Source organism: Oncorhynchus gorbuscha, linkage group LG14 (genome assembly GCF_021184085.1).
Source record: "Oncorhynchus gorbuscha isolate QuinsamMale2020 ecotype Even-year linkage group LG14, OgorEven_v1.0, whole genome shotgun sequence".
Classification (NCBI taxonomy): Eukaryota; Metazoa; Chordata; class Actinopteri; order Salmoniformes; family Salmonidae; genus Oncorhynchus; species Oncorhynchus gorbuscha.
Window position 1 is genome coordinate 66,683,682 of NC_060186.1, and position 26,520 is coordinate 66,710,201.

The 26,520-nt window shown below is 43.0% G+C and overlaps 3 protein-coding genes across 3 annotated transcripts; 2 read left to right on the top strand and 1 right to left on the bottom strand.

Annotated features, from left to right (window-relative positions):
* Positions 1 to 742: 742 nt before the first annotated feature.
* LOC123995309 (WD repeat-containing protein 20-like) lies at positions 743 to 9,784 on the bottom strand. Its single transcript, XM_046298831.1, has 4 exons — positions 9,467 to 9,784; positions 6,173 to 6,355; positions 2,536 to 3,927; positions 743 to 1,984 (listed from the first exon to the last, which is right to left on the bottom strand). Exons 1-4 carry the CDS (start codon positions 9,713 to 9,715, stop codon positions 1,931 to 1,933), a joined length of 1,878 nt encoding a protein of 625 aa, XP_046154787.1. The 5' UTR covers positions 9,716 to 9,784; the 3' UTR covers positions 743 to 1,930.
* Positions 9,785 to 11,507: 1,723 nt separating this feature from the next.
* On the top strand, positions 11,508 to 16,852 carry LOC123995311 (heat shock protein HSP 90-alpha 1). The gene is made up of 11 exons (XM_046298833.1): positions 11,508 to 11,725; positions 12,993 to 13,142; positions 13,348 to 13,714; positions 13,881 to 14,014; positions 14,219 to 14,527; positions 14,627 to 14,792; positions 14,909 to 15,099; positions 15,221 to 15,368; positions 15,488 to 15,756; positions 15,875 to 16,208; positions 16,409 to 16,852. Exons 2-11 carry the CDS (start codon positions 12,993 to 12,995, stop codon positions 16,516 to 16,518), a joined length of 2,178 nt encoding a protein of 725 aa, XP_046154789.1. The 5' UTR covers positions 11,508 to 11,725; the 3' UTR covers positions 16,519 to 16,852.
* A 497-nt stretch (positions 16,853 to 17,349) lies between these two features.
* Positions 17,350 to 24,664, top strand: LOC123995310 (heat shock protein HSP 90-alpha). The gene is made up of 11 exons (XM_046298832.1): positions 17,350 to 17,542; positions 19,690 to 19,839; positions 20,133 to 20,502; positions 20,619 to 20,752; positions 21,117 to 21,452; positions 21,646 to 21,811; positions 21,918 to 22,108; positions 22,888 to 23,035; positions 23,131 to 23,399; positions 23,594 to 23,927; positions 24,169 to 24,664. Exons 2-11 carry the CDS (start codon positions 19,690 to 19,692, stop codon positions 24,276 to 24,278), a joined length of 2,208 nt encoding a protein of 735 aa, XP_046154788.1. The 5' UTR covers positions 17,350 to 17,542; the 3' UTR covers positions 24,279 to 24,664.
* The last annotated feature ends 1,856 nt before the right edge of the window (positions 24,665 to 26,520 follow it).

A 26,520-nucleotide genomic window follows, 5' to 3' on the forward strand; every position in this document is an offset into this window, starting at 1 on the left:
CATAGCGCTACGATCATGCTTATAGAAGTCCATTGTCAGCAATGGTTGGAAGATGACCTTAGAGCTACAAAGCTTTAAGCAATGCAATGAATAGACTATTTTCAGCGAATACATTTCGATGTGAACGTTTCACTCCCCTGAGCTAGCCCCAGCACTCATACCACCAAGTATTGATGTTCAAGAAGTGTCAGTTGTCTGGATCACATAACTCCTGTACCGCCATAGTCCACACAACCATAACACCAGTTCAGTCATATTTGTTATATACTAGGAAGGTAAGTGAATTGACACATTTAGAGTACTGGTGCCTGTTAATGGGTGAGAGACCTGTCAGCAGTAGTCTTCCATGTTTTACCTGAGCTCTGAGTGATGGCTGAATTAGACAGCTCCTATCTTAGCCTATGGCCCGGTCCTAAATCAACCTCTAGCACCTACGACCTGTGCCCTCGTGCAAATCTGAGAGGATCGTATAGGCATATAAGCAATATAGTGAAAATTGAATCAAGTGTTTCAGGGAAATGTGGTGCTATATCTACCTACATAATCCAGGTCTCCGCAAGGGCATAGGGTGCAGGGGTGGTTTTGGGAGTGGACATATCTGCCTACATAGTGGTCTGCAGCAACAGGCTAGCTTTCAGCACTACCTATTAGATAGAGGTTTCCATGGAGACAAACATATCATTAAGATAAATACACCCGAATTCAATTTATGTACAACAGAAAAGCAAAAACAACCTGAATATTCAAGATGAATTTTTAATATTATTATGTATATATTTTTCTGCATTAGAAATATCACTATTTTCTGAAATGAAGAACTTCCAACTGGTGTAATAATAATTTCACCCATAAATCATCAAAGTACAATATTTACATATAATACAGAGCCCATTTTTAAATCTGAAATAATATTAAAATAAATGTTCAATAGATATAAAAAGGTTTTCATTCTATTTATATTTTTAACAGCCTTGTCAGTGGAGTCCTTGCACACTCCAAAATTGTAAAGCCATTCTCTAACTATTAAGTGCAAACAATTCTCATTTTTTTCCTTCTTTAAACCCCTATGATTGCAGCATCCAGACAGAGATACCTCACATCAACCCAAGTGCATCCAAAGGCTGTCTTCAAATATCTTGTTTTTGTCCCATTATAATTATGAATTAAAAATGTACACAGAACAGAAAGAAACAAAAAAATCAGTGCAAAATACTCAAGGTGTGATGTTCTGATTTAAATTAAAAACAGTTTATTTTCTTCTTGTAGTTAAAGGAAGCCAACTCCTCTGGTCTCCCTTTGCTGTGAACATGAGATCAAACTGCACCAGGGTTAGTCAGAGATGAGGGACTAGTGAGAAGAGATAGCACCTGTCCCTAAACAGCCCCTAACCCTTAGGTACTCAGGTATATCTGAGGACTGGATAGGGGAAGAAATGTGGCTACTACCATATTGATTAAACCTATCCAAGTATTTCAGATCTACACAAAATGTCAGAAGTAGTAGTGGCTAGGGGTTGTGTTTCTGGACCGGGCTAAGCTATTAGAGTCTGAAAACAAGCCCGAGCTCTTCCAGGGTTTGTTTCTGGAGCGGACTAGAGAAGGTTGAGGGGGAACAGAGGTGGAAACAAAACACAGCCCTGCCAGCCTCCTGTCCCTGAACAACAGTTTCAATGCTCATGGACCATTTCAAGCTTTCTGCATGATCCTTTACACCCTTTTCAGACTGTGGGCCTCTCCACCTACCCTCACTGGCCCACATAAGCCATCTATCCTATCTAAAGTCAAACAGAACAAAAAGAGACTTTCAGTGGTGGTGAAGGTGTGAAAGTGAAGAACAGCACTAATGGGCTATGGCGAGGTGTGGCCAGGTCATCCTGTCCCATCTGTCGTCTGGTGGAGCTCGGTTTAGTTTAGCAGCACTAGCACCAGGGCTATACTACAGTCCCACTAGGAGAGTTGGTCGGGTTCTGAGATGGCAGTAAGCCCTGCAGGGAAGGAGAGGGGAATGAGTTAGAGGAGGAGAGACTTTTTGGACACTCAGAAAGGAAAAAACAATGCTATTTGAAACTTGTCATCAATGGGAAACAGTAGGTTACATCACAAAAAATGTTTTTAGCACCAAAACAAATCCATAACATTTCTAAATTGCCAATTAAGCTCCTGGATTGATAACCATCCCTGTAAGGGTATCACCGTGGGCAGAAGAGGATGCTGCATGGCAAACCTAAACTGCCAATCAATAGTCAATCAACATTTTCAGAAATCTATGAGAAGTGTCTAGTCTAGGTGCCAGATGTCAAACTATAGTGTCTAGGGGAAGATCTCAATTGCATACTCCTCCTTCCTCACCTCGTTCTCAAAACCCATTGGAGAAGGTCAGAGGGGCGGGACCTCTGTCTTTCTCATCCAATAGATTTCAAGAAGGATTCAATTGAGATCTTCCCTAGGGGTTGGAACTGGGTAGGGGTCTAGACTCACCATTTTCCCAGACCTGGCATAGTGTTGAAAGGGGTAGGGGCTAGGGGTCTAGACTCACCACTTTCCCGGGCCTGGCCCATGTGCAAATGAAGCCCTCCTGGCAGGCTGTGACCAGACAGTCCTCCAGGAAGATTAACACAGTGAGTCTCTCATGAGCGATCTTCTTACACACCAGTGGCTCCAGCAGAGGAACCTCCTCCATGCGTGGGCACAGCAGCGTGCCCAGAGTCTTAGCGGCATCCGCCTTCGCTGTCCGCGCCGCAGAGCTCAGTTGGTTGAGCTTGTCACTGCTCTTGCTGCTGATGTGGCCCATGCTGTGGTTGCGTTTGTGGTCCTTCTCGTGGCGCTCCTTGCGTGTATCGTGTAGCGACAGCGTGGCGAACTTGCTGACCCCGGTGGCGATGAAGGCGCTGTCGATGATGCTGCTTCCTTTGCTGCTCATGTGGCTGTTAGGCGTGGTGCTGCCCCCTGCGGGGCCAGTTGAGTGCGGCAGGCTGTTGGAGCGCGGCAGGGGAGCGGGGACTGAGTTAGAGAGGGCGCCACTGTTACCACTGCTACTGCTCATGGTGTTGTTGCCATTGGTGCCAGGTGGGTTAGTAGTAGTAGTAGTATTAGTAGTAGTATTAGTGGCCGACCCAGTAGCTGGGGGGCTGGTGGCACTCATAACGTTTGTGTGAGTTCTGGTGCGTGACAGGGGCAGGTGGGGGAACAATATGTCCTCAGTCAGGTCCCACAGACACAGCTGGGTGTCCTGTCCCACCGAGCCGAAGCGATAGGTCACGCTGACTGGCCTGCCGTCTGTAGAGTTCCTCTTGGAGAGATGTGATTGGGAGCTGTTGGCCCGGTCCCGCCCACCTGCAAAATGGATCTGCTCGTGGAACTCCTCGTCGCTGCCGCTGAACTCTGCGGGCGGGTCGCTGTCCTCCACACTGGTCGTACAGTGGTCGAACGCCACTACGCTCACCCACGACTTGTGGCCGTGGCCCCTGGCAATCACCCTGCAATCTGAGAAGGACCAGACTGTCACCAGGTCATCCTCCCCCCCAGCCACTATGTAGCGTCCGTCTGGACTCCAGCACACACACAGTAGTCCACCGAAGTAGCTCTTCATGGTGCCATGCAGCTCGGCCGCGTCAAAGCCGAACACACGCAGGAAGCCGTCCTGACTGGCGCACGCCAGGAACTTCCCATCGGGGGAGAAGGCGAACTCGTTCAGCGCCCCCTCACCCACTGTCCAGCGCAGTAAGGGGTTGCGGGCCGACTTGCTCTTGCAGGTGTGCACGGCATAGCCATCGCCCTGTTTGAGGAGCTGGTAGTGGGGTGGTGTGGTGCCACAGGTGTGCTCTACGTTGTACAGGTACAGGCTGCCGCTGGAGTGAGCCACCAGGAAGAGGCTCTCTGAGCCAGGGACCCACCGCACACACGTCACACCAGACTTGTCTATGAGTCTCTGAGGGTAAGGGACAGAGAGACGTAGGCGTGAGTGTTGTCAAACATGCATTCAAAAGAAAAAGTTTTAAACCGAGGACATGCTACCCAAACCCGTTTAAGTCCCAATAGCCACACTACCGTAACACCTAAACAGATGCCCAACACATCGTGTTGATATGGGAACGGAAGTCATATTCTAATTTGCATTTGAAGACAGTTTCCTCCCAGGTGAGGAAAGTCAACCACATACAGTGTGGCAAAAAAGTATTTAGTCAGCCACCACTTGTGCAAGTTCTCCCACTTAAAAAGATGAGAGAGGCCTGTAATTTTCATCATAGGTACACTTCAACTATGACAGACAAAATGAGAAAGAAAAAAAATCCAAAAAAGGATAGGATGTAGAATTTTAATGAATTTATTTGCAAATTATGGTGGAAAAATAAGTATTTGGTCAATAACAAAAGTTTCTCAATACTTTGTTATATACCCTTTGTTGACAATGACAGAGGTCAAACGTTTTCTGTAAGTCTTCACAAGGTTTTCACACACTGTTGCTGGTATTTTGGCCCATTCCTCCATGCAGATCTCCTCTAGAGCAGTGATGTTTTGGGGCTGTTGCTGGGCAACACGGACTTTCAACTCCCTCCAACTCCCTCCGGCCTAGAAACGGTGGGTTAACTGCCTCGTTCAGGGGAGGAACGACAGATTCTTACCTTGTCAGCTCGGGGGATTCAATCTTGCAACCTTACAGTTAACTTGTCCAACGCTCTAACCACCTGCCTCTCATTGCACTCCACGAGGAGACTGCCTGTTATGTGAATGCAGTAAGCCAACGTAAGTGGCTAGCTAACATTAAACTTATCTTATAAAAATCAATCAATCATAATCACTAGTTAACTACACATGGTTGATGATATTACTAGTTTATCTAGCGTGTCCTGTGTTGCATATAATCGATGCGGTGCATAGCGTTGCTCCAATGTGTACCTAAACATAAAAATCAATGCCTTTCTTAAAATCAATACACAGAAGTATATATTTTTAAACCTGCATATTTTGCTAAAAGAAATCCAGATTAGGAGGCAATATTAACCAGGTGAAATTGTCTCACTTCTCTTGCGTTCATTGCACACAGAGTCAGTGTATATGCAACAGTTTGGGCCGCCTAATTTGCCAGAATTTTACGTAATAATGACATAACATTGAAGGTTGTGCAATGTAACAGGAATATTTAGACTGATGGATGTCACCCATTAGATGAAATACGGAACGGTTCCGTATTTCACTGGAAGAATAAACGTTTTGTTTTCGAGATGATAGTTTCCAGATTCAACCATATTAATGACCTATGTGTGTGTGTTATAATATAATATTATAATTAAGTCTATGATTTGATAGAGCAGTCTGACTGAGCGGTGGTAGGCAGCAGCAGCAGATCGTAAGCAGTCCTTCAAACAGCACATTCGTGCGTTTGACAGCAGCTGTTTATGACTTCAAGCCTATCAACTCCAGAGATTAGGCTGGTGTAACCGATGTGAAATGGCTAGCTAGTTAGCGGAGTGCGCGCTAATAGCGTTGCAAACGTCACTCGCTCTGAGACTTGGAGTAGTTGTTCCCCTTGCTCTGCATGGGTAACACTGCGTCGAGGAAGGCTGTTGTCGTTGTGTTCCTGGTTCAAGCCCAGGTAGGAGCGAGGAGAGGGACGGAAGCTATACTGATACACTGGCAATACTAAAGTGCCTATAAGAACATCCAATAGTCAAAGATATATGAAATACAAATAGTATAGAGAGAAATAGTCCTATAATTCCTATAATAACTACAACCAAAAACATCTTACCTGGGAATATTTAAGACTCATGTTAAAAGGAACCACCAGCTTTCATATGTTCTCATGTTCTGAGCAAGGAACTTAAACGTTAGCTTTTTTACATGGCACATATTACTTTCTTCTCCAACACTTTGTTTTTGCATTATTTCAACTAAATTGAACATGTTTCATTATTTATTTGAGGCTAAATGTATTTTATTGATGTATTATATTAAGTTAAAATAAGTGTTCATTCAGTATTGTTGTAATTGTCATTATTACAAATAAATAAATTTTTTTTTTAAATGGCCGATTAATCGGTATTGCATTTTCTTGGTCCTCCAATAATCGGTATCGGCGTTGAAAAATCATAATGGGTAGACCTCTACTTGATATTCAGTCACAGGAGACTCATCTTAGCCAGTCTGGCTAAAGTGAACTCTGCTGAACCCACCTCTTCATTGAAGAGCTTGCTGGTCTCCTTCTTGATGGGGTCGATGAGCTGCACCTGGCCAGCCGAGAAGCCCACCAGCAGGGAGACGCTCTCCGCCGTGGCCGTGAGGGGATTGAAGTCATGACACGTGGGCTGCGTTCCTTTGTAGATCCTCTTGTCTATGGGCTTGCTCAGGTCAGCAGCCTTGTGAAGAAACACAAGACACAGTCAGAATCACATTTAGCAATTATCTTAGTTCAACATACACCTCAGTGATTTTACAAGGCCACTCCTGTCACTATAACACCTGCAGGTATTGCACTGACCTAATGAGAACCAGTGGTAATGCAACAGAAGGCCTATTAGCCAACTGAAATACAGACATGAAAGCATTGGACCTCTTGTCTGCAGTGAACTCAAGTAGCCTCAGCCCCACCACTTCCTTTACTTCTCTCCAAGGACTTCCACCATCCTTCACACAACCCCCCAAAAAAAACATCCCGATGACCTAGAAATCATTACCTAGCAAGTAGCAACATTCTGTCAAACTTGCCCAAGGACAATTATGTCAAGGGCATTAGAGGTATCGCATGTCTGCCAATTCTGCTTTATTAGGCTACCTCAGAGGCACCGCACCAGACCAGACAGACAGACAGACAGACAGACGGACGGACAGGACAGGACAGACAGAAAAAGAGCTGTCCATTCCAGTGGGGAAATATAGGTTACCTTGCAGTGCCAGTGTCTACCAACAGTTGTCTTGGGCAGAGACAGGCCTATGGCGAGACAACTTGATTCTAACCAGACAGATGCTTGTGTAAACACTGAGGGGGTTATGTCAGTTATTTTTTTATTTAACCTTTATTTAACTAGGCAAGTCGGTTAAAAACGCATTCTTATTTACAATGACGGCTTACCAAAAGGCTTCCTGCGGGGATGGGGGCTGGGATAAAAATATAAAAATATAGGAAAACACACACATCTCGACAAAGAGACAACACCAAATAAATAGACCCAAGACAACATAGCACGGCAGCAGCACAACATGGCAGCAGGACAACATGGCAGCAGCACAAAAGAACAGCTGTTGTCAAATTGATGTTGTCAGCAGTTGTCAAATTCATAGGTGTAAAACATCTAAGAGCACTGAGTTTGTGGATAGCTGGTTGGTACTAGGTAGTTGGTGGTACAGTAGGACGCTGTAGATGGATTTGAGGCCCCCAGAAAGTATAGGTTAGGTTATCACCCGTAAGATGGGTAGCGATATTGATGAGGGACAATAGTTTTTCCTGTCAGCATGAACTAACCAGGAAAACCTCTTGGCCCTAGTTTTATAACTGGGGTCCAGACTTCAAGCGTTTCTTAGGAAATCCAGGAAACCTACTGGTTGTTCAGACAAATTAGACCATGCCGATTTCCTGCTTATCTTTTTTTTTAATAGTTGGGGAAGTTAACTCACTGGCTAACTCATTGGTCATGCTTTGTAGAATATCCCTCTAGTCTTCGCTGATTACAGGAAGGACTACAGAGACCTCAGTTCAGTCATGTACCGTGGCTATTGCCAAATAGCCTGATATACACCGCCAAAGCCTAGTGGTTAGCTTCTTCCAAAATCAAGCTTCTCTTGGTAACAGCAGATAATCCCCTCCTGCAGACAGTTCAGGTCAGAGAATGTATAAAATGTTTGCAATGTGCTCGTTTGCATTTAGTTTGTATTCTCTATGGGATGTTACATGTACGTGTTAGCATTGCTAACGTTCGGATAACAGAGGCTCAGTGGGGTTTGAAAAAAATGCACCCCTTGTGCCAGTATTACCAAATATCCCGGAATCGCACAAGGTCAGTATGAAGGTACAACAATCTGGATACCGTCCAAGCCAACTAATCACTTTGCCAGATAGCTACTACATTAGCAAATCAAATGCACAACTGCAGAGCATTTGGCACATTTTAGACAGTTAACTTAGAAGTTACAAGATATCTAGCTGGCAAACATTTAGTTGTGAATTCCGTACTGAAACTATATCACCCAGTGCTTCCTGCACAACAGTGAGTGACTAACAAGGTCTCCTTGTTGTGTGCTTGTAAACAAACACCACGTGACTGGGGCCGACCGGGAAGCTTCATAATGAAACATTATGTGACAGCTGAAATTATTAATATATTACACAAGTTGACTGCAGTTATTTACTTGAAAAGTAGCTTCAAATATTCAAATGTATTAAAAAAATGTTCGAAGACAATTTCAACGATATTGAAAAACCATCCCATGGCTTTCCAAATACCCCGGTATACCACTAAAACCAACATCCATTAGTCAGAAACACTTACAAAAATTGAGGTGATAACTTAAACTTAAAATATCTTACAATCACCCACACAAATCTACTCCATCCTCGAAGTACCCATGTTAACACCAACTAGGCCAACACAGCAAGTCCTAGAAGCAGTCCAACATCTTCCTCATCACAACAATAGAAATGCCCAAGCAGCCACAACACACGATACGTTAATGGTGTCTGACAATGTGATGAAGTTTCACTTGTTTTATGTTTTGAACAAGTTTAGAAATGTGAAGACACAAACAATAGGACATATCATCATCGTCATTATCACGAGATGCCCTAAACAGCTCGATGCAATGACATCATCCCTGCCACTATCAGACCCAGACAAATCACTTGCATATCATCATCCAGAAACACAGGTCGCTTCCAACCAAACACTTTCACAAGAAACAGTACCAAGCTGGCTTTGGGGCCTTGAAGGACTAGCATAGGACATATAACTAGTTGTCTATACAGTAGTTGACTATTCTATGATCGCAAAGAACCTGTGCAGAGTAAATAAAAAAGAGCACTAAAAACACACCACTGTTGTCAGTTATCACTCTAACTTCAAAATACACAAGATGTATATTACTTAACGTGTCGCATTTAACGTACTCTGCAACTGCAGAAGATGTCAATCAACATGTCAGAACTGAAGACGGGCAGCTCCAAGGTTAAAGCGTGCATATTCACATAGCTAGAGAAAACAAAAAGTCCAAGAGACCATTCACTTGAATCGAACCGGTTAGTTGGCTAACTAGGTGGGCGATATGCACATACCAGCACTTCTCCACAGGGTGCGGGCAAAACTAACTGTGGCGATGCTACTAACTAGCTAGTTAGCCACCATAGCTAAGTGGCCTACTCTGGCTAGCTATCTGCGCACGTCAGTGAAACTTCTCAACTGGACAGCATATTGCTATGCATTAGAGCACGCACATTAGTTTTTTAATAATAAAGGTTGTCATCTTTGAGTGCTGTTTACCTTTCTTACGCCTTTGTAGATGTAAAAGTACAGTTCCCGGCCCACATTGAAACAGATTCTGTCGCCGTTGCCTGACTGGTCGTTCACGTTCACGAATGAGACTTTTACCGGATTTGAGCCCTGTGAATTAAAAGGCACCCGGTTCGGGCGGCTATATTCGGAGTGAGTGAGGAGTTTATAGACACCTTCCCGAGTGGTGAATTGAGTTTTAATTTCGTTCATCTCCTTCCCTCCTCCCTCCGCAGCCATCTTGGAAATTGGCGTTCATCCTGTCCAAAACCCGGATCTTACCAACGATGTGTATTCATCCTGGATGATAGACCGAGACTGGGTATTAAAAGCCAACGCGCACCCATCTTGGTACTCCTCCTCCGTAAAAAAAAAAGAAGAAAATAAGAAGATTTGGAAGTTATATAAATGCTTGAATAATGTTTAAATTCATTTTTGGTACGTGTATTATATTACAGACACCTTAACACATAGTTTTAAATTGTATAATGTGAGCTAAACATTAAAATATATATATATAATATATATATACAGTACCTGTCAAAAGTTTGGACACACCTACTCATTCAAGGGTTTTTCTTTATTTTTTGAACTATTTTCTACATTGTAGAATAATAGTGAAGACATCAAAACTATGAAATAACACATATGGAATCATGTAGTAACCAAAAAATGTTATATAAATCAAATATATGTTATATGTTGTTGATATTCATATTTAATTCATTTGATCGAGCCTACTACATTATTTTCGTCTGTAGCCCACTCTTCATCCATGCAACATCAGATCTCTATTTTATCTGGTCACAATTCTTCTGAATTGAAAATAACTCACAGGGAACACGTCTAACCCAAATGTAAGGATACGTTTGCATGAATTAAATACGTTTATTACCATTCAAATTGCATACTCGAGTCATCCGGTCCCAATCATCAGAGTTGCAAGCGATTACATGTATTCCTTAACGTTCATTATTTGTCCGGTCCATAAGTTCCCCATATCATGATCTGAGTCAAAATGTAATTGTTCTGTCTCCTCTAGCAGTTGCCTCTCAATGTTTCCAGACATCGGGAGGGATGCAACTTCTCCAAACAACTAGATACATACTGCTTTACTCGCCTGTTGCTAATAGTGCCATCCTCTGGGCAGTCTCTGCTCAAACACACATGCCGGAGAATTCTGGTCTTTTCCATCATTTTCTGTATGTTCATGATTTGACATTTGTCTTACCATGATGACTGCTAAAAATTAAGACACGAGTTGCATCGTACCTCATTCTCCATGATATAAATTTTCTAATTTCAAATCAATCAAATCAAATTGTATTCGTCATGCTTTCGTAAACAACAGGTGTCAACTAACAGTGAACTGCTCACTTACGGCCCCTTTCCAACAATGCAGAGAAAATAGCCTACTCATGTTCCACTCAAACAAAATCAACATATTCCACATCTTGTTTATATCATCATTATAACTAAATCAGCAGTAGTGTCACCATTAGGACACAAAAAAGGCCCTCTTGTTGAGGTAAAACCACGCAAAATGATTTATTTCTATAGACATGCATGTGGATAGACAGGATCAAAGACTGTGGAAGTAAACTCTTTAGCCAATCTCCCAACACAGTTTCCGTGGCCTGGAACTGAACCATTACTCTAACACATCAGCTATTCTTTCTCAATCTCACTAGCCAAAAAAAGACTTGTTGCCTGTTATCTTTTCCAAGGCCTTCTGCCCTGCGTCTGTCTGTCCGAAGGGTTCTGGTGGGAGCAGGTGGTTGGAAAGGCTATGGTGGGGCCTGCTGGGCCAGGCCTGACAGACGCTATCAGGACGCCTCTGGCCCCTGAGTGACAGGCACCCCTTGTGACTGTGCTGCCCTATAAGGACACATGTGGTTTACGGCGACAGACCCCTCACAGCTCTCACTATCACCCTCACCCTACTGGTCCTTTCTTTAGCCCCCCTTACTCTATACTGTAGTGGGACTGGGCATTCCTTCTGGAAGCTTCTGAATGGGAGCTTCGAGAAAGAGCCTCTTGTATAAAAAGACAGGAGCAGGCCCAGGGGTCCTCAGATACAGCGAGTGAGAGGACATTCACCTGAATCCATAGAGGATTAGGACCAGTGAAATACAGAGATTTAAATACTAGATTTGTCTGCAAAGGAACAGCAGAGACGCTCTGAGATTCAATCTACAGTGATCAGAAAACGCCAAGTGAAGCACAGGAGCACATTCTTATCTAGTCAAGGTAAGAGGGAGAGGGAGATAGATGAAAGGCAAACCAAACGAATAGTTACTTGCAACTCAGGAGTGTAAGGAAGGTCAATAGAAAATATTATGGATATACATTATGCATTAATTTTATAAAGGTGAAAGACCAGCAGGAAACAAGCAGCCTACAGTATGTTGGTACTCCATACGGAATAATGTATACCGGGGAAGAATTGAACCGTATTCATCTGAAATAGCATTAAATCAGTTGGGAGAATTTAACAGACCGTTTTCCTGGGTCTGGTAGAACCCTTTGTGTGAGCATGCTAAGAGATGAGCACATGGAATATGACCCTGGTTAGAGGGAGAGAGAGACATGGCAGCTGAAGAGAAGGACGAGAAGAGAGGCTTGGCAGTCGGCACAGAGAACAATTACAATCAAGTCACCTATAACAAGTTATTAAAGAATGCATTTATCAGACCTCAAAGTATCTTAGACCAGAACCTATATGACTAATATAGTCAGTTTGAAGCGAAGCGCAATGATGGATTCATAGATGCATTGATCTGGGAAAAGTAGTTTTATGAAGCCTCAATCATTTTTATGGAAAAGATGCTGCTTTAGGAAAAAGTGTCTTCAATGGGGAAGAATGTTAATGGCATTTGATGAATACTTCTCAGTATATCAGTGCTTCAAAACAATCAGGACTTTTAAGAGCAACTATAATAGTTTTGCTGAAATTAAATAAAACACAAAACCATATAGTAGATTCCATGCTGAAGACATAATAAAACTCAACATTTCTCTATTCAAGACAAAAGTCTTACATCATCTTAGTCACATTCACATGGCACCACTACAGCTGTTGGCAAGAGGGTGTGAAGATTCTGTAAACTCCACCCTCTTTTCAAATGGCAGAGGCCTTGATTGACAGATGGTGCCTGTGCAACAGGAGCCTCCAATGGAGGGCTGTATAACAGCTGCCTTTCTTCCTCAGCACTTCTATCTCTCATTGCCATGTGGCTGACTAGACTTGAGGCTTTCTAGAAAAAAGCAGGTGTCTCCAGATGTTAAAAGCTTTAAAAAGGCAACATTTACTGCAATGACTATTTGTAAGCTACTATAAGTTTTATTTTCTTCAATTGCGCTGAAGCAAGACTTATTGCAAAATGCAGCAAAAAGCATAAAGTGCTTTTAAAAAGCATGTCTTCTGAATAGCCTTAATACAAGGATATTCAGCCATTCTTAGGATAATAAAAGTACAATTAAAGATATTTCAATGTCTGCCATTTTGTTTCTCTAGATGCCAGAGATAGCCAGCCACACCATGGAGGAGGAAGTGGAGACCTTTGCCTTCCAGGCTGAGATCGCCCAGCTGATGTCCCTGATCATCAACACCTTCTACTCCAACAAAGAGATCTTCCTTAGGGAGCTCATCTCCAACTCCTCAGATGTGAGTAGATTAATCATAATGCTGAATTGTCCCATATAACATTTAACCTTAGTAACCAACCACTCATACACTGCACTCTGAGCCAATAGAGAAAACAAGTTATAGCTCAGAGTTAGCATGCTAACCACCTTGTTAAATTAGCTCAAGCTATCAACCAAGAGACTTCTTTTTACCATTGTGACCTCTTTTTTTCATGTTCTGACAGGCTTTGGACAAGATCAGATATGAGAGCTTGACAGATCCCACCAAATTGGATTCCTGCAAGGACCTAAAGATCGAGGTCACCCCTGACCTGCGCACTCGCACCCTGACCCTGGTTGACACCGGCATCGGCATGACCAAGGCTGACCTGATAAACAACCTGGGAACCATCGCCAAGTCTGGCACCAAGGCCTTCATGGAGGCCCTGCAGGCTGGAGCTGACATCTCTATGATCGGGCAGTTCGGTGTGGGTTTCTACTCCGCCTACCTGGTGGCTGAGAGGGTGACTGTCATCACCAAGCACAACGATGATGAGCAGTACATCTGGGAGTCTGCAGCTGGTGGCTCCTTCACTGTCAAAGTTGACACTGGTAAGCCTTTTCAACAGTATTGATTAATATGCTACTACAAACACATTTCTCCAATACAACACTATAAACCCTCTTCCTGCATAGCTTGAATCTGCTGTGCAACAATGTTATTCTAAAGGTAGTAAGCCTAGATCCAATGTGTGAGTCTGATTTGTCCGACCTGAAGGTGAGTCCATTGGCCGTGGCACCAAAGTGATCCTGCACATGAAGGAGGACCAGTTTGAATACTGTGAGGAGAAGCGCGTCAAGGAGGTTGTGAAGAAGCACTCCCAGTTCATTGGCTACCCCATCACACTCTATGTAAGTTCTAATAGAGCTCTATATTTATTTAGTTGTAACAAAATGACTTAAATGTAAAATGTAAATGTAAAATATTGGGGAGATTAACTGAAATATACTGTATAAACTAGGAAAGTAACCTTTCGATAATAGTGGACCCAAACATTGCTCCCTATAGTAGGCAATTCCTTAAAACGTTTTAATAACATGAACATTTTCATCAAGGTGGAGAAGTCTAGAGAGAAGGAGGTGGACCTTGAGGAGGGAGAAAAGGATGAGGAGGCTGATAAAGATGCTGCAGCTGAGGACAAAGACAAGCCCAAGATCGAAGACGTCGGCTCTGATGAGGACGAGGACACCAAGGACAGCAAGAACAAGAGGAAGAAGAAGGTCAAGGAGAAGTACATTGACGCAGAGGAGCTGAACAAGACCAAGCCTATCTGGACCCGTAACCCTGATGACATCACCAATGAGGAGTACGGAGAGTTCTACAAGAGTCTGACCAACGACTGGGAGGACCACCTGGCTATCAAGGTGAGTCTACGATAGCAACCCGAAAACTCTTGATCCAACCTATAAATGAATATATTATTAGGACTGCATGAGTCAATGTTTATCTTTTTATTCCCACAGCACTTCTCAGTGGAGGGCCAGCTGGAGTTCCGCGCTCTGCTCTTTGTGCCCAGGAGGGCTTCCTTTGACCTCTTTGAGAACAAGAAGAAGAAGAACAACATCAAGCTGTATGTGCGCAGGGTCTTCATCATGGATAACTGTGACGAGCTGATGCCAGAGTATCTCAGTGAGTACTGTTCCTTAAACCTTTCATGGATACCTCCTGAGCACCTACCTCAAGCAGGACTTCAAATGTAGCTGTAAGTAAGATGTCTGACCAATTGTCTCGGTCGTTCTCTCCAGACTTCATCAAGGGTGTGGTGGACTCTGAGGATCTCCCCCTGAACATCTCCAGAGAGATGCTGCAGCAGAGCAAGATCCTCAAGGTGATCCGCAAGAATCTGGTCAAGAAGTGTATAGAGCTTTTCATCGAGCTCTCAGAGGACAAGGACAATTACAAGAAGTTCTACGAGCAGTTCTCTAAGAACATCAAGGTACGCTCTTCCTCCCTTTGAAATGGCTTTTCTAAGGTACTACAGATTTTCTCCCAAACTTCTCCTTCTCTTTTTGAGGGAGCTTTAGCTTTAACATCTTCCATTGTTGTGTACCTTTTAGCTGGGAATCCATGAGGACTCTCAGAACCGCAAGAAATTGTCAGACATGCTGCGCTACTACACCTCCAACTCCGGTGATGAAATGGTTTCCTTGAAGGACTACGTTTCCCGCATGAAGGACACCCAGAAACACATCTACTACATTACTGGTGAGCTTCCCTACATTCTTTCTCTCCATTATTTTTCCTTTGTTAAATCAATGTTACATTGAAAACTTGAGAAAGAAACAGGGCAATCCAAATGTAAATAACTGTGTATCCTCTTCTAGGTGAGACCAAGGAACAGGTCGCCAACTCTTCCTTTGTGGAGCGCCTCCGCAAGGCCGGCCTGGAAGTGATCTACATGATTGAGCCCATTGATGAGTACTGTGTCCAGCAGCTGAAGGAGTACGATGGCAAGAACCTAGTCTCTGTGACCAAGGAGGGTCTGGAGCTGCCTGAGGATGAGGATGAGAAAAAGAAACAGGAGGAGCTGAATTCTAAATTTGAGAACCTCTGCAAGATCATGAAGGACATCCTGGACAAGAAAATTGAGAAGGTACAAGCACAATTTACCTTAACCTAATCCCTCTGCAACGTGTCTTCACCTTTTAATATCAGACCACTTACAACAATCGTCACTATGACTACTAATCATCTGTTTTCAATATTGACAGGTTTCAGTGTCCAACCGCCTGGTCTCCTCCCCCTGCTGCATTGTGACCAGCACCTACGGGTGGACAGCCAACATGGAGAGGATCATGAAATCTCAAGCTCTCAGAGACAACTCCACCATGGGCTACATGACAGCCAAAAAGCACCTGGAGATCAACCCAACCCACCCTATTGTCGAGACTCTGAGAGAGAAAGCTGAGGCCGACAAGAATGACAAAGCCGTGAAGGACCTGGTCATCTTGCTATTCGAGACTGCTCTGATGTCTTCTGGATTCACACTGGACGACCCTCAGACCCACGCAAATCGCATCTACAGGATGATCAAACTTGGCCTGGGTGAGTTGATCAAGCTTATTCGCCCTCAGCTTTTGTCTTGGTTGATGGGATTGAAAGTCTCCTAGAGCAATATACAGACAGGGCTGCAAACACCAAGTAACTGACAGAAATATCATGGTAGTACAATGGTAAGGAATATGGATTTTGAATAGCAGTTAGTACATGGTTTTCTAATGTAGGCTATTTCTTCCCATCTACAGGCATCGATGATGATGATTCAGCAGTGGAGGACATCCTCCAGCCCAGTGAGGATGACATGCCTGTCCTGGAGGGAGATGATGACACCTCTAGAATGGAGGAAGTTGACTAAAGATATTACAGAAGTACATCATTTTATTTCTGCCTTTTAACTCTTTATTTTGTAAGTAATTTTTTTGTTTGTCCCAAATAGACTTTCCAATTTACATTTTCCATGACTGTTGAGCTGTGGAGAAAGTATTGTATTTAATCAATCATAATTAATCACTACCATAATCATATAGTATACCGGCTGCCTATTCATATAGTATACCCTATTCAACTGTATTTTAATAATAGGCTATTTAATGTTAAATCAACAGGGATTTGACTTGTCTTTTTGTAACTGTGAGCTATTTTCTATGAAAAACGACAAGATTTATAATAAAGATGTATTTAGAAAAATATCTTACATTGTCTCTTTCTGGTTGTTGAATCCTCTTTTTCAAATAGTCTGGATTATTGTGATGTCAGGCATGTTTATAATTCAACACAATTTAATATCTCAGAGATGGATGAATGGACTATTTATTTTGCATCACCTTACCCTCTCCTAAGTGCTCCCTGTAATGACAGTATTTCACATCTTGTTTTCTTGTGAATTCTTTTGAGTTATCATGATGATGAACATGTCATCTTGTTTTCTTGTGAATTCTTTTGAGTTATCATGATATTGCCGTGGAAATTCAACACAGGGACACTATATTGGTATGTACTGTACCAATGACTGTTTGTTTATATGAAGGTATTAACACTGATTTTTAAAAATAAAATACAAAATGAACCCTGATGTCGCCACGCCCATAAACCCGCCTTCACAGAATTGAATGCAAGAGGGGCGTGGACAGAGTTCTAGCGTTTGATTGACATTCCATCGCTCCTCTCAGTGCACACACTCATCCTACACACTGTAGAAGCACAGTTTTGGAAGAGTCCAGACGGTTCTAGAAGCTGAGGATTTCTCGAAGACACTCAGCTGGGATAAAACCTTGCCAGTTGTCCTCCTCTCCCCATCTTTGGCGTTAGCTGGCTGGGTTGTGTTTGGTCAGGAACCAACTTCTGAAGAAGAGTACAGGGACATTTCCATCCACAGTAAGGTAAGAAATGAAATAACATTTTCCAACAGTAAGATGAGTGTCACTCTCCAAGTCATACAGCCAGTGGTAGTCCAGTCTGTTAACGAAATATATAGATTATATTTCATTTCTTTGCCATCAGAAAAATCCACCCAAAACATTATTTTGTTGCAATGAATTCCATTGTACTTTTCCTAATGTCTTTACATTATTTCAGCATAGCCCACCATCCATACGTTTGCATTCATTATACTATGAAGCTGACCTATAAAACCTGCAGTATATCCCGTCATGGATCTTGACTGTCTGTCACACTTTGATCATTTCCCGAAAATGATTTTCATTCACTTTACTAAATATTAACTATTCATCACGATTTGGATAATATTTCTTCAAGTAGGAACTTCATAAATATAAACATAACTCGTTATAGTACACAGTCGCGAGCAGGAGATTGCGATATGATAGAAACGGATTATGCGCTGGTAGGTTCTAGAATCATGTTATTTACCGTACCAACCGGCAGGTGGAGCATGTTTGTCCGATGTTACTTCAAACCACGTGCTTTTCTGTCAGATTACACTGAGATTTTACAATGAATGAGTTTTCTTTTATATATATATATATATATCCGTCCCTCAACTGTTGCTTATTAACGCATCGTCATTATAGCTGGTACTTCCATAGTTTACCAGCAGTGTGGAATGTAGAATATTCTATTATATAATAGTGCGCCTGTTCAGAGTAGACAATTAGCCATTGATGTAATTTCCTTACAATTACTTTATTTCAGTTTATTTTGTTGAATACTTTGCTCTTTGAAATAAGCTATATAAAATGTAAGAATATATTTATTACATTTTGAGGGAGACATTTGGAAAAGTGTTCATACTTTTAGGGGGGGATTATATTTATGACTATGTGGTCGTCTCACCTTGCTACCTTTAGATGAATGCACTAACTGCTGATGGTTTGCATTTGGTGGATTACAGTCATGAAGTCAATGCAGCTGTGAGGAACAGAGAGGAGAGTCTGTCACACACCATCTGTCTGTTTTAAGCTATAAATCCCTCACGGAACTCCATGCAGGTGCACGAGCTAGTGCACACATTAAAGGCCCAGTGCTGTCAACGTGATTTCCTGTGTTTTATATATATTTCCACACCGAGGTTGCAATAACACTGTGACATTTAGAAAATTACGATAATTCCCTTTTAGTGTAAGAGCGGTTTGAAAAGAACACCTGACATTTCAGCCTGTTTTGGTGGGATGGAGTTTTGACCTGCCTGGTGACATCACCAGGTGGTAAGATGCAATATGTAACTTTTTGGGTGACCTGACCAAATGCATATAGAAATGTGAGTTAATGATCTGAATTTTCATTGAAAGCAAGTCTAAGAAGCGGTAGATCTGTTCTATGTGCGCTATTGTTATGCTTCCCTAAAGTTTAGATTTTGCATCTTACTTTTGGTTTTGTACACTAGTTTCAAACAGCATAAAATTGTTATAGAAAATATATTTCACGGCAGTTTAGATTGTACAATGATTCTTGTTTTGTCACATGAACTGAAATTATTTGAATTTTTCAACCAGGAAATGGTTCAGTGATTTTTTTTACATAGTACACCTTTAAAATAGTCCAATAAGAAAGAAACTTCCAAACCTCTCTGCCAATAATGGCTAGTTTTCAGTTTCCCACTCAGACCACTCCCAGACAGTCCTAGCAAAATTCTTGCTTGAGAAAATAACTCTTTGCTAAAAAGCTGTTTTTGTTGCTGTTTTCAATTAAAATGGTTTAAAAAAAATCACAGTAAGGTACTTGCTTATTTGATATTGAGATTAAAATGACTGCATTGGACCTTTTTTAAGTCTGAAACGCAAATGTCAGGTCCAGCCATGTCTTATGGTTTGGAGAACTAGTATTGTGTCAGTAACATCCCTACTAGCCACTCAATGCCTGCCGTTGACCTGATGGAGCTGTCTGGACTGCCATGACCATACTGACACAGTGGTTCATTTGGGGTGGAGTTGAAAAATGTGTTTTTGACGGTGATGTCAGATTGCACAACTTCGGCTGCACTGACAGTCCAAGGAGTGTTGCAACCCGTCAGAAGACAATTTGGCGTGTTGTGTTGTCTCCTTCTCAGAGTGTGTGTCTGTCTCCACAGATGCCGGAAGCCCATGACGCTCCGATGGAGGAGGAAGCAGAGACCTTTGCCTTCCAGGCAGAGATCGCCCAGCTGATGTCGCTGATCATCAACACATTCTACTCCAACAAAGAGATCTTCCTTAGGGAGCTCATCTCCAACTCCTCAGATGTGAGTACTTCAGACACCGCAAGCACTTAGACTTCTTGGTAGTTTAGTATTATTTGACAATTCATAAAATACACAGGCATTTGTCTTACATTCCTAGTTCATTGCACCACTATTAATATTTGAAGTATCTTTAGATTGTTTAAATTCATATTTTATTAAACACAATAAAATATTGACGTAGCCTGCAGGATACATTTACATATAATTAAGAGTTTTGTTAATCTTGTGCTGAGGTCAATGTGAAATCAAAATTCAGATGTATTTAGACCTATTTATTTTCAATCGACTACTAGGCTCTGGACAAAATCCGCTATGAGAGCCTGACGGACCCGACCAAGATGGACTCTGGCAAGGACCTGAAGATCGAGGTCATTCCCAACAAGGAGGAGCGCACCCTGACCCTGGTTGACACCGGCATCGGCATGACCAAGGCCGACCTGATAAACAACCTGGGAACCATCGCCAAGTCTGGCACCAAGGCCTTCATGGAGGCCCTGCAGGCTGGAGCTGACATCTCTATGATTGGGCAGTTCGGTGTGGGTTTCTACTCCGCCTACCTGGTGGCTGAGAGGGTAACTGTCATCACCAAGCACAATGATGATGAGCAGTACATCTGGGAATCCTCTGCTGGCGGATCCTTCACCGTCAAAGTCGACACGTCAGGTAAAGACAGATTATAGTTTTACAGTGAACTGTACCACTTAACTCTATGTTAAGACTATTTTCCTGGTATGGTCTGTCCTAAACGCTGACTTGACTCCCATGTCTCTCTCCTATAGCTGAGTCTATTGGTCGTGGCACCAAGGTGATTCTGTACCTGAAGGATGACCAGACAGAATATTGTGAGGAGAAACGGGTCAAAGAAATCGTGAAGAAGCACTCCCAGTTCATCGGATACCCCATCACACTCTTTGTAAGAACTAGTAGGCGTGAGTGGATTAATAAGAGCGTCTGCTAAATGACTTAAATGTAAATGTGTAATCAACCCCAATATGTAGTGGGAACTCCACTGAGTGATTACTATGTTGTTGGAAGTACATCTCAAGTATCCTTTCAGATTTACATAAGAGGTCAAGGGGGTAAGAAGAGATTTCAGATTGGAGAAGTAACTGATTGGACGATAAATTGATGCTAATAACATTTTTCACTTTTTTCATTTTTATATTTAAATGTGAAACAGACACAGTGAATGAAATATTCCGGCCAACTACCCTCTAAAAATAACTTACTGTACACCAACTCTGTCCCCTAACTTGCCCATGATCCTCTCTGTTCAGGTGGAGAAGGAGCGTGACAAGGAAGTGAGTGATGATGAGGCGGAGGAGGAGGAGGAGGAGAAGGAGAAGAAAGATGGGGAAGGAGAGGAGGACAAACCTGATATCGAGGATGTAGGCTCGGACGAGGAGGATGACCATGATCATGGCCACGACGGCGCATGTGGGGACAAGAAGAAGAAGAAGACTAAGAAGATCAAGGAGAAGTACATTGACCAGGAGGAGCTGAACAAGACCAAGCCCCTTTGGACTCGTAACCCTGATGACATCACCAACGAGGAGTACGGAGAGTTCTACAAGAGCCTGACCAACGACTGGGAGGAACACCTGGCTGTCAAGGTGAGGATATTCTATTTATATTGGCCAACAGAATACATTTCCACACTATTTACAAAGTTTCACTCTGATTTGTAAAGTCATAGGTAGTACCAATATTGGTCAGTTAATAATGCTTGAGCTAATTTCATAATGGCATACAGTGTACATGAAGATTTGTTTTAGTTAGTTGTTGACCTTCTGTTTTCTTCTACAGCACTTCTCAGTGGAGGGCCAGCTGGAGTTCCGTGCCCTGCTCTTTGTGCCTCGCCGTGCGCCCTTTGACCTCTTTGAGAACAAGAAGAAGAAGAACAACATCAAGCTGTACGTCAGGAGGGTCTTCATCATGGATAACTGTGATGATCTGATCCCTGAGTACCTCAGTAAGTCAGATAGAACTGAAGTAGATGCTCACATAGAGCAGGTCTGTGAATAATTAACACAGCTATAGTCTCATCTGACCCATATTGTCTTGGTCGTTCTCTCCAGACTTCATCAAGGGTGTGGTGGACTCTGAGGATCTCCCACTGAACATCTCCAGAGAGATGCTGCAGCAGAGCAAGATCCTCAAGGTGATCCGCAAGAACCTGGTCAAGAAGTGTATAGAGCTTTTCACAGAACTCTCAGAGGACGGAGAGAACTACAAGAAGTACTACGAGCAGTTCTCCAAGAACATCAAGGTCAGTTTCATACTAATGTGACACTGTAAACATAGTAATAATGGATTCTATTATTTATACAGAGCTTTTCACTAGTTTTCAGACAATTGATGTCTAACAGCAGCACCCACTACATGGGTGGTACACGGCAACCATTTTGTGCCAACATGCTCACCACACATTAGCTATCATCATTGTAACATTACCTTCAAGGTCAGCCTGAACTAAATCTAGGTTGCGACAGTCACCTTGTATCTAGTGGTATAATAGGATGTAGGAGAAAATCTAGGTGGATACTATGTCATATACCCACCTGTTATTTGAAGAATCATTGGGGAACATTCTGAAAGGTGTAGCTGTGGAATGTTCCACTAACCTTTAACTGGTCTGATCCCCTCGCCATCTTGTCTCCTCTAAACCTGATGTAAGCTGCTTTGGGCCCTGTCGCTCAGAGTGCTCCTTACCGCCATCTTCTGTCTTGCTTAAGTGGGTTTGCATAACTAGGGTCAGCCTCTATGGCATATTGTTAGTTCTTGCATAAATCTTAAGGTAGGCCTTGGATTCCAAGTTAAAACAATATGCAGGGGGCACACCTTTCATGTCCTCCGGAATTGTGAAATCTGGCTCTATTCTTAAAGGACGTTTACCTTACTGACACAAGGCAACAAACAAGCCCCTTCTAGGTATCATATTTGTCAGAACTTTGGGTTACTTCCTGGAAAATGTAAAAGTCTCGTAATGAACCAAGATACTTTCTGGGTGACTTGTTGTTTAACTTAGATCTGTGTTTTCTTTCCCAGCTGGGTATCCATGAGGACTCTCAGAACCGTAAGAGGCTGTCAGACATGCTACGCTACTACACCTCAGCCTCAGGGGACGAGATGGTCTCCCTGAAGGACTACGTCACACGCATGAAGGACACCCAGAAACACATCTACTACATCACTGGTGAGGAAACACTCCTCACTGTACAGCCCAGTTCATAGGTTGTCAGATGGTAGGAACCTGTTTGCTCAAGTTTCTTTACCTACTGCATGTTCCAGGCGAGACCAAAGACCAGGTGGCCAATTCCGCATTCGTGGAGCGCCTCCGCAAGGCCGGCCTGGAAGTGATCTACATGATTGAGCCCATTGATGAGTACTGTGTCCAGCAGCTGAAGGAGTACGATGGCAAGAACCTGGTCTCTGTGACCAAGGAGGGTCTGGAGCTGCCTGAGGATGAGGACATGAAGAAGAGACAAGAAGAGCAGAAGTCTCAGTTTGAGAACCTCTGCAAGATCATGAAGGACATCCTGGAGAAGAAAGTTGAGAAGGTGAGGACGCTTAATCACACTGCTTACAGATATCATTTTGCTGAAGAGGTCCTTTTTGATAAGGCAAATGTCAGGAGGCTTCACTTTACCTCAAAATGTCACCAATAAACCCAACTTTATTTACAAGCTCACTGACAGTACGACGATTGCCTGATTCAATGCTGTTCTGATCATCTTCCTAATAACCCCCCCAGGTGACAGTGTCCAACCGCCTGGTCTCCTCCCCCTGCTGCATCGTGACCAGCACCTACGGCTGGACGGCCAACATGGAGAGGATCATGAAGGCCCAGGCCCTGAGGGACAACTCCACCATGGGTTACATGGCTGCCAAGAAACACCTGGAGATCAACCCAGACCACCCCATTGTGGAGACCCTGAGGCAGAAGGCAGAGGCTGATAAGAATGATAAGTCTGTGAAGGACCTGGTCATTCTGCTTTTTGAGACGGCTCTACTGTCCTCTGGGTTCACCTTGGATGACCCTCAGACACACTCCAACCGAATCTACCGGATGATAAAGCTAGGCCTGGGTTAGTTGATTTGCTCAAACAAGGACGATGTTTGTGATCAATTGTAACCCCTTTGCCTGTAGTCCTTTTGTGTTTTCTGATCTGAAGGACCCATGTTGGTGTAATCAATAAGGTCATATTGTCTCCATCTAGCCCTCCAGTACACTATACTTAACATTAAGTGGCCTAGATATGAGAGAGAACCTTGTTAAAGCTTCAGTAACTGACCGTGACTCATTCCTCCCCCTCTTCCCCTGTCCAGGTATTGACGAGGATGAGCTGACCCCTGAGGAGCCAACTTCAGCCCCCATCGAGGACATGCCTCAACTGGAGGGAGATGAGGATACATCCAGGATGGAGGAGGTTGACTAGACCAGCTTGCTCAGCTGCTGTGTTACTGTAACTATGGCAGTTAGCTTTGGCACTAGTAGTGTTGACAGGATGAATTTGTTTGTTCATAACCCTGGAATGCTCCCCCCTTGCCCTCTTACTTGATCCAAAATCCCTTGACCCGCATTGACCACATGCAGTTCAGATTAATTCCTCTAAATGTTAAAATCTTTTGAAGAAAAACAAGAGCCTGTTGACACTTTTTTTTTTTTGTATCTTGAATTGTATCAAGCATTTTTGTATTTATTGACATTCCAATGTTATTTTGTGTGTTGACTGTATGACTTGACTGTAAATATCTTCTCGAATTGATACGAACTTCAAATGTTGGGGACCCAAAAAATAATAAAGTTTACCACGTTAACCAATTTCATTGCTTCATTTTGCTATTTGTGTTTTCAAATAAAATTTGCTTTTCTAGCGGTTTAGTTGAATACTGTACAAATACTCCAAAGTTATAATGGTGTACAGCTTCTTCTGTCAGTAGGGTAAGTTGATTTAAAGCCATTACATTCAGCATCCTGCCATCAAGGGAAATTAGTTATTTATTTTACCACTTTTTCTCCTTTTCTTCCATGAAATGACCTCTTAAATATTTGGTCAAATTATTAATTATACATTTTGTGGGTGTCTCAACTTAACCGTTTGGCTCAACTTACTCCACTCTCCCCTACTGTGCTGACAAATACTTTGCATTACAATCATTGTCTACGATAACAATTACAGTTGCATAGCCTATGAATAGACACCACGAATGGAAGGAGAACTCCCTAATCAGAATAAATATGCAACACAACATTATGCACTGTCATGGCATCTACTATGCTATCCCAAACAGACTAACAGAGAGTTGGCATATTAAACATGATGAGGAACTGCAATACTAGTACCAGCTACATACTATTTGCTATATGTCTCCAGCAGCTGAAAATTTAAAGTTACAACCATACAAAATAAAAACTGCTATCTAACTGCCATGTTGGAGTAGGAGCCAGATAGACACCCATCCAACTTGACTGATGTCAAAAAGCTGCAGTTGTAACGTGTTTTGCCAGCAGGGCGGGTGCCAATGGGCTGGTGCTCCCATGCACACTCGAGCACTGTCTGTTAAGAGACGTTGAGTCGCCTGACAGCAGCCCAATATATCGGCGAGGATAGGCGAAAATGTTCTGATGCTTCATCCAGACAAGTTGTGAGACAAGTTGTGAGACAGAGTAGCCCACATTTTGGGAGCATGGAGAGGCCAGAGACAGACAGACTAGTGAATTACAGAAGTTGGGTATTGGAGAAAGGCCATCAGTGAATGCTCTGCAAGCAGTACAGTGGATGAAGGCGTGGCATGAGCATGGTGAACAGAATGCTATGGAAATGGCAGCGAAGAATGAGAAGAGTTGGCTGCAGCGGGAAGATATGTGTTGATGAAGAATGGCCAAGTACAAACTGTATTCTGTTGTCTCTGATGGCTCAGATTTTTAACCTGATGAGAGTGAGGATGGATGACCTGTGGTGGCAGGTATGGTGAAGCCCTCCGAGTCCGAGCCTTGCCCCAATGATCATGCAAAGGATGATTCATGCCCAGTGGCAGTGACATTTTTGGAGCCAGTGGATCCCTGCCTTTTGGCTGATCCATATGTAGTCTCAGGCTGGGTAGAAAATAAGTTGTGTACTGTTAAATCTGTGAAGATAGCTCAAAGATGACTTGTGACTTCTGTCCAGAGGTAGCGGGCTCTTCTCATCACACGTCTAGGAACAAGACCTGTGACTTGCTTTGTTCTCCAGAACAGGGCGCCTTTGAAAGGAGTGATTACTGGGTTGGTGTGTTGAGATGCAGCAACTGAAATTGAAAATTCCCTGTCTGTGACACCCGTCGTTTGGTGCGACACAGACACGGTGGCGAGTATGGTGAAACGGAGAAGACATCATCTATCCTTTTGAGTTGTGTAGTATTGGTGGGAAAAAACTGCCTCAATTGTGGGGGTGCCGATGTTGCTGGGGATCAGAAGTGCCCAGTGCAAGAGAGACAGGTGGAGGTTGCCAGGGTCAGAGTAGAGGAGAATGTGTCATATGCTGAGTCAGTGAAGAGAGCGCAGGATGAACGGTCAAAGGTGAGCAGTAGGCCTAGGCCCATACAGTGATATGAATTTGTGCTTCAGTAAGGTTGGCTTCTTTGCATTCTTTGCCTTGCTTATCAACTGTACCACAGAAATGGAATGTAAATCACAGA